Source organism: Crocodylus porosus, unplaced genomic scaffold (assembly GCF_001723895.1).
Source record: "Crocodylus porosus isolate Cpor-Errol unplaced genomic scaffold, CroPor_comp1, whole genome shotgun sequence".
NCBI classification, from domain to species: Eukaryota; Metazoa; Chordata; order Crocodylia; family Crocodylidae; genus Crocodylus; species Crocodylus porosus.
The window spans coordinates 8,041,857-8,049,949 of record NW_017728918.1 but is presented as its reverse complement, the minus strand read 5'-3'; the positions used below and the strand labels follow the sequence as shown (position 1 = coordinate 8,049,949).

General features: G+C 46.4%; 1 protein-coding gene across 1 annotated transcript in view; it reads right to left on the bottom strand.

The window, feature by feature from the left end:
• Positions 1-8,093, bottom strand: part of KIF13B (kinesin family member 13B) — a 174,479-nt gene that overhangs the window by 40,117 nt on the left and 126,269 nt on the right. The window contains exons 31-32 of the mRNA XM_019537197.1: positions 7,120-7,296; positions 296-388 (exon numbers count right to left, since the gene is read on the bottom strand). Coding sequence (XP_019392742.1) covers positions 296-388; positions 7,120-7,296 — 270 coding nt within the window. The remainder of the gene's footprint in view (positions 1-295; positions 389-7,119; positions 7,297-8,093) is intronic.

Here is an 8,093-nt window from a genome sequence, read left to right as displayed (position 1 = left end):
CTGCCCTTTGGGCAGGGGGCTGGACTCGATGATCTCCCGAGGTCCCTTCCAGCCCTGATATCTATGAAATCTATGAAATCTATGAAATTAAGATGCTCCTCTCCTTCTGGGGTGCTGTGTGAAAGGCCCACATAAAACAGCAAGGGAAACCAACTAAACACCAAGTGCCAATGCAGATTGCATATCCAGAATATGATACAAAAAGAATTTGCCTAAATGTTGTAGGTAACCAAGGGTCACACAAATATGAGTGTCCCCTTGCCACTCTAGGCCCGTTGAATCCTTAGCAATTCACCTCTGGAATGTTTGAGACGATCTCAAAGATAACTCCGCAGCCGGGAATGGTACTTCGGGGAGACATTCTTCTCAGGAAGCTCTGTGCAAAACCCTGCAGGAATGAACGGAAAGAAAAAAGAATAAAAGGTAAAATGTTTTTACAAATCATCACCACCGTCAAGAAAAGTAAGATCAATTTGCGAGACCGTAAAAAAGGAAAAAAGAAAAGAAAAGAAAAAAGAAAACCGACAGAACAGATAAAAAGCAGGCAGCGAAGGACACGAGCCCCACGAAAGGCAAAAATCCATTACTTCTGTCTGCATTACAGATGTAGAAAATGGATTAACTTTCTCCACGGCAAGGTGACCTCTTAACTACCGTACAAGGGATTGGCTGGTTCTAGGGGCTTTTTTTTTGTTGGGTTTTTTTTTGTTGCAGAGCCCTAGGTGACTTGTCTTGAATATTGACAAGCACAGACATTAAATTCTTGACCAAAGAGATCATTATGAAGAATGATTTAAGAGGGCCTGGTCATTGTTTATGCTGACTTGGCGCCTTGCAGGGTTAAGAACCGGACTGTTGAATTAATGCAGAGATGAGTCATTCAAAGATGCTGCTGAGTATGAATACCCTGAAAAGGTTATCGATGGAGATTAAAAAAAAAAAAAAAAAGAAAGAAAAAGCAACAACTTAGTGAGAAGGCTGACTATTTTGTGTTGGAGAATGGTTAAAAAGCATCATTGACTCAGCCCACTGTACAAAACAGCATTGATGAAGGACTCAATACAATCGTTATGAAAAAACAAGCCTGCCAAAAGTCTCTTGAGAATGAATTCCCTCCATTCATTGCAGTGGGAATTCTGCTCCGTTTCTTTTCGAGGAAAGGATTTTTTTCCCCCTAGTCGGAGACAATCAGAGCTGTTCCTCCAAACCCTGAGAGCTGTTCAGACTTGCCCATGGGGTTCCTGGGCTCGACTCTGCCCTGCCAGCCCCTGTGCCAGACTCTTTGTCTGCACAACTGCAAACAGAGGAGCAATTCAGTGCTACTGTCACACCCATTGTAGTGACCAGCATGCACGACTGTGCAGCAGCTCTGGGTAGAATGTCTCTCCTCCCACCACTTCCATCAAGAATAGGTGGTTTGGCAGAAATTATTCTTCCAGTGAGATCATCCACTGAGCTCTTGCCTCCCATTTGTGCTCCCTTGCCCTCACTGTCTACTGCAGCTAAACAGAAAATATGTTAAGCTCCAGCAGATTCCAGCTCTGAGGCTACCTGCAGTGGACCTGCTCGGGAGTTTGCTGCTATTACCCTTGCATTGTTTCCAACCGGGGAGAAGTCAGGGTCCAGAATGAGGTGTGCTGCATCTGAACAACATGAGAACATATCCCAGGTTTCACTTAGAAGGCACAGGCGACCTGCACTAAACAGCTGGAAAATGCGAGCTCCCCCACTTGGGGGCATAGAAAAAGAAGGCCGGCAGGGACCTTATGAGGTCACCTAGTCCAGCCCCCTGCTCAAGACAGGAGCACCCGTGACTAAACCGTCCTAGGCCAGGTGTCTGCCTAACCTGAACGTGAAAACTTCCAGGGATGGAGACTCCATAATTTCTCTAGGTAGCTTCACCACTCTCACAGGCAAAGGTCCTCCTAATCTCCAATTCAAGTCTTCTCTGCTGCAGCTCAGGGCCATTGCTCCCAATCCTGTCCCCTACAGCCACAGAAAAAAGCCCATTTCGTCCTCTCTATAATCATCCTTTAAGTATTTAAAGGCTGTTATCAAGTCCCCCCTTAGTCTCTCTTGTCCAGACTAAATATCTCTAGTTCTTCTAGCCTTTCTTCATAAGTCATGCCTCCCAGGCGCTTAATCATTTTTTATCACTCTACACTGGACTCTTTCCAAAACTGTCCACATCCTTCACGAAGTGTGGAGCACAAAACTGGACATGGTGCTCCATGCGAGGCCTCACCAGTACTGAATAGAAAGAATCACTTCTTTTGATTTGCAAGAGACACCCCTGTTAATACAACCCAGGGTACAGGTGGGTTTTTTGGATAACAAGATATCACATTCAGCTTATGCTCTTGTCCTAACCCCTGGTCCCTGCAGTGCTGCAGCCTTGCCAGTCATACCCCCAGTCTATTTCTGATTGCAATTAATCCATGCTAAGTGTAGGACTTCGCACTTGTCCTTGTTGAATTTCATCCAATTGACTGTGGACTGTTTCTCCAGTCTCTCCAGGTCATTCTGGATGTGAGCCCTGCCCGCTGGAGTGTCTACAACTGCACCAAGCTTAGTATCATAAATCTGCTAAGCATGCGCTCAATCTTATTATCCAAAGCATTACTGAGGATGTTAAACAACACTGGACCCAGAACAGATCCCTGGGGGACCCCACTTGATACCTCCTCCCACTCAGATATTAAGCCACTAATGACTACTCATTAAGCATGCTGGTCCAACCAGTGCCATTAAAGTACTTTCATCTAGTCTGTGTTTCTTTAGCTTACTAGTGAGAAGGTTGCGGGAGACTCTGTGAAAGCTTTGCTAAAGTCAACGTATATCACTTCCACTGCTCTCCACCCATCCCACAGCCCATCACCATCATGGCAGGAAAACAGGTTGGTCAGGCATGACTTTCTCTTGGTGAATCCATGCTGGCTGTTCCTGATCACCTTGTGCTTCACACTTGATCCCTGGAGAACCTGCTCCGTGATCTTTCCTAGCGTTGAGGTCAGACTGAGTGGTCTCTAATTCCCCAAGAAAAGGTCTTTCTTTTTTCCTTCCTTAAAACTGGGCACAATATTTCCCCATTTTCAATCATTCGGGACCTCATCCAACCTTCAAGAGTTTTCAACGGAGATAGCCAATGACTCTGACATTACCTTGGCCAATTCTTGCTATACCTTTGGGTGCATCTCATCTGGCCCTGCTGGCTTGAAAGCATCTAGTAAGTAACCGCTAACCCACTCTTTCACTAGACTTGGCCATCTCCTTCCCTATCTTTGCTACCAACTGTGCAAGTCATCTGGTAGCTGAACCTAACTGTGAAGACTGAAGTTATAAAAAAAAAAAGGCACTAAATACTTCAGTCTTCTCTGCATCATCTGCAACTAAATTGCTTTCCCTTTTTATATGAGACCTATATTTTCTCTGGTCTTCCGCTTACTTGTGACATACTTGTAGAATCCTTTTTTATCACCTTATATCCCTTGCCAGCTGCATCTCAAACTGTGCTTTGACCTTCCATATTTCTGCACACCCGTGCACTAATTCTTATACTTTTCCTTAGTACCATGACCAAATTTCCACTTTTTATAGGCTTCCTTTTTGAGTTTCAATTCATTGAAGAGACTCCTGTCTAATCAGGCTGGTCTCCCATTGCAGTTCCCATTCTTCTGTTGCATCGGGATACCTTGCTCCTGCACCTTTAATATGGCCTCTGTAAAATACAGCAAGCTCCCCTAGCTTTCCCCCACCCCGAGGACCCTCTCTACCAGTATCCAGAGTTTAAATCTGCTTTTTTGAAGTTTAGTATCTGCTGCTCGCCTTCCTTCCTCCACACAGGATATTACAACCATGAAGCTATAACTCCTCCCAGTGTTAAATGTCTAGTAATAAAGAACATGTCTTTTGGGCAAGTACACTAAGGAGCTGGAACGGATGACAGTCATCTTGACCAGCGAGAACAATCCATTTAACCAGATCCATTCGCCTGGGATTTGTATATAGAAAATGAACAGAGGTAGATGCCTGGTCACACTTGCACCACTGGCATAATTAGTTTCTCTGCCCTGGTTTCTTTTTGGCCAAGACCCATTCTTTGTTGCCCAGCGGCTCAGCTTCACCAGGAGGATGGAAGGTGGAAGCCTAATAATGAGGGCATTTTCCTAGGAAGTCAGACATGAAACCCCTCAGGACAAGTCCAGGTTTCCCCTTTCCTGGGGGTGTGCGCTATAAACACTAGACTGTTGGACAAGAATAGTACCGCCACTGGAGTGCTTGAACCAAATTCATTTTTATCAGTGTGAATTAGGTCTGTTTGGAGCATAACTGGTGGGTCTGCTGTCTTGATGATCCCCTAGTTATGCTAGTATAACTAGCATGTGATGATCTTGGGCGTCTTCCAGCACTAAACTGGATGTCAACAGAACAACTACCCAAGCTAGGTGCCTGGGTGACCACAACGGATCACTTCCAGGCTTGACCAGAAACCCATGTGAAGGTCCCTTGGGTGCTTGGCACTCCAAAATGGAGGCACTGACTGAAATTGGGCTGTTAGTGAGTTTTGTGGGTGATGGAGTAGAGCCAGGCTGGATCACTCTAAAATGTACAAGCCTAAACACCATCTGAGTTGTATTCAGACAACTCTGAGACCAACTGGATCTTATCTAAAGTGGCTAACCATTGGATGAATGCTAACGCTGTTTAAATAAAAATACATTCTCTTCGGTGCTTAACGGTGTCACATAGCAGCCATGCAAAAAAAACAAAACAAAAAAATCAAATCATCTCCAAAGCTGCTGAAATAACCACACAGCCCACTAGCCACTTAAAGCTTCTGTAAGGCTCTTAACTCCCGTATAAAAGGAAGAGCAAAATATTGTCTCTGTGTATTTTGACACAATACTAGCAGAACACTGCTGCTTCTAATGCTTTTGTCTGACAAAAGAGCAAAATAAAGAGCTGAAGCTGCTTAAGATGTGCAAAACAATATCCAAACCTTCCTGATTCTCCAGATCAAGCCCGTGGCAGGACCTGTGAGGGAAGAGCTGGGAGGATGAAGAAGCAAGGAAGGTTAATACTCCTGTTATCTGGACACTTGCAAAACTTCTACAAAATGGATCTGGGTTACTCTGAGTCGAACAAATTCATTCAGCACAAAAGATACCCGCAGAACGTTCCTTTCTGGACCACAGACTCATTTGGCCAAGAGGTTAATTAAAGGACTTTTTGCACAAGGCTGCTTAATTTCATCTCCCTTCAAGATAGGGGCAGGCAATAATTTGGGCTGGAGGGCCACTTAATGAGTTTTGGGGGGCTGTTGAGGGCCACAAGGAGAGCCCCCACCCCTTGACGGGTGACCTGCACCCTGGTCATTTTGTTGGACTGGAAGTCCCACCTCTAACCCCTGACTTTTGCCACTGGTAGTCCCCCCCACTTGCCCTGGAAGTACTCTTTCTGGGAAGGAGGGTGCAAACTTGAAACTGGAAAAAAACCCAAATCATACACTAAAAAATAAGACATCTATTATAACTTATTTTAACTTTATTTTAAAATATTTTTGCCCTGAGTTATGCACGTTTGCATAGAGTATCTAGAGGCAATTGCGTAACAGCTCAAATACAGCCCAACTCTTGTGTGTTGTGTGTGGGGAATAAGAGGGTACATGTGGCGGGTGTGGTTGGGGAGTGGGTGCAGTGGTGTGGGTTATGTGGTTGGGGTGCAAGATGCGGGAGGGCGTGGGGTTATGATGGGTGGGTGGGGTGGGAGTGTGTGTGCACGCGCATGCATGTATGTACATGGGGGTGGGGAGGGAAGGGTCCTCAGAGTCCCTGGAGTGTGCGAATCCTAGAACTGTCTGTGGGGGCAGTGAGCAGGGCCAGCCGCACCTGGCCCCACAGCACGCAACTGCCTGTGCTCCCACCCTAGTCCCCTGCTGCAGGCGGTGGCAGCATGTGGGGCCAGCCTCACTGAGCCCTGAGTGATGAAGCCAGTAGTGCAGGTCATGGGGCTTGGCCAGGGAGGCAGGGAAAGGGGCACAGCCATCCCAGCACCATAGTGTAGAGCTCCCTGCTGCTTTCCATGACCTACACGTAGCAGTGAGTGAGGCCAAGCCGCTGGCTCCATCGTATGCAGCTTTTGCGGACTATGCGTGAGCCTTGCGAGATGCAGCTTGGAAGACTCTCCACTCCTGCTGCCTGCTGCCCCAGGGCACTGGCATGGGCTCCACACTCTGCCTGCCACCACCACTTCCCTACTTCCCTCCCACACACCTACCACTGCTGCCACTGTTCTCCCCACCCAGCACCGTTCCCTCCCCACACACCTGCCCACCGCTCCGGCTCCAGTCCGCCCTAGCCAGGACCTCATAGCATGGCATGGAACCAGCCTGGCCTAGCGCGGGCAGATCGTCACAGTTTCTGCCCCGCTGCCACGTGGCACAGCATGGATTCAGCCCAGCTTGGATCCTGCAGGGTAGGCTGATGGCAGCACTTTCCTCCCCTTCCTCCATCTGATCTTATCTGAGTCCCCCTCAGACAGAGGAAGGACAGGGAAGAGCTGCAGAGTCACCAGACCAGAAGCCACAGAGGCTTCCAGCTGCGGGCTGGAGGTGGGGCAGGACTGGATGGGTCTTGCTGTTCAGCTGCTGGGTCCTGCCGCTGGTTTCTCCTGGGTCCTGCTGCTGCTGGTGCCTCGTCATCTTTGACAGGCAGCCACATACAGATAATAATTAACTCTAAATTTTTTAGGGGCCCTGCAAGCCGGATAGAAAGGCCTGGTGGGTCAGATCCAGCCCGTGGGCTGTATTTTGCCCGCCCCTTCTTCAAGGGATGCTTGCTTAGGACTCAAAATAACACCCTATTAACACCCCCCTCATAACTGGATACTGGTCATCTAGCAAAGCTGCCAAAACACAGAGAACTGCAGTATTAAAAAACAATAGTGCAGAGAGGCCAGAGAATGAGTCCTAAGAATAAGATTGAGCATAAGAGATGCTCATGCTTTAATTTCCTAACCGCCATTTAGCACTAAGAAAACCCACCACCCTTCTAGCCTCAGATCTGTCATTCCTTCAGCCTGGTGTCAAAATTTCCTGCACAATTTAAAAAAAGGACATACCTGTCGGCCATAGACATTAACGCAGATGCGTTTGCGCAGCACCAGCTGCATTTCTGCAGGATGACTGAGCTGGACAGTCACTCTCACTATAAGGAAAACTCTTTCATCTGTTGCTGTTCCTTTACTGAGCTGAACACAGTTATGGACTGTGGAGTCCCACGAGGCTTCTGCATTCACCTGCAAAGGAAAAGAAAAGCGTCTCTGCTGATAAGCATGATTAGAAGTATAAGTAGCTGTAATTAATTAAGCGTAATTAACGAAAAATACATAATACATTTTTAAATTCAATTTTTCCAAAAATCACATATGAATTGGTAAGAAATAAAATGCCTATGCTCAGAAGAGGGCATTTCCAATCATCTTTCATCTGGCAGAGGTGCATGAATGAAAGATTCAGACTTATTTAAACTCAAGGTCATCTCTTTTTTTTTGGAAAAGAGCTCTAAACCTGCAGAAAATATCCTTTGAATTATTGTTTCTCGCTACACATTTTAATCTTGTTCATTATTAAGAGAAACAGGAAAAGCATGGCAAGATTACAGTGGAAATTTTGCAATATGCTTATCTTAAAACCACCATTTGATATTTGTGAAATATTATTTTTCCTGAAGCAACATTCCTAAAATATAGACATATGGGTGCTCATGAAGAAATAAGGGAATCTACCAGCTCTTAAAAAATGCACAGATTCATAGCATTCCTGCATTTGTGCAGGAGGTTGGACCAGACAACTACTGGGGTCCCTCCCAACCCTATGAGTCTATGAAGACTGGCACTAAATCTTCATTGGTGACTTGGACGAGGGGGTAAAAAGCACCCTGTTCAAATTTGCTGATGACACTAAGATGCCGGGGGAAGTGGGCATGCTGGAAGGGAGGAATAGGCTGCAATTGGATCTAGACAGGTTACAGGGGTGGGCGGATGAGAACAGGATGGGATTCAACACTGACAAGTGCAAGGTGCTGCACCTGGGG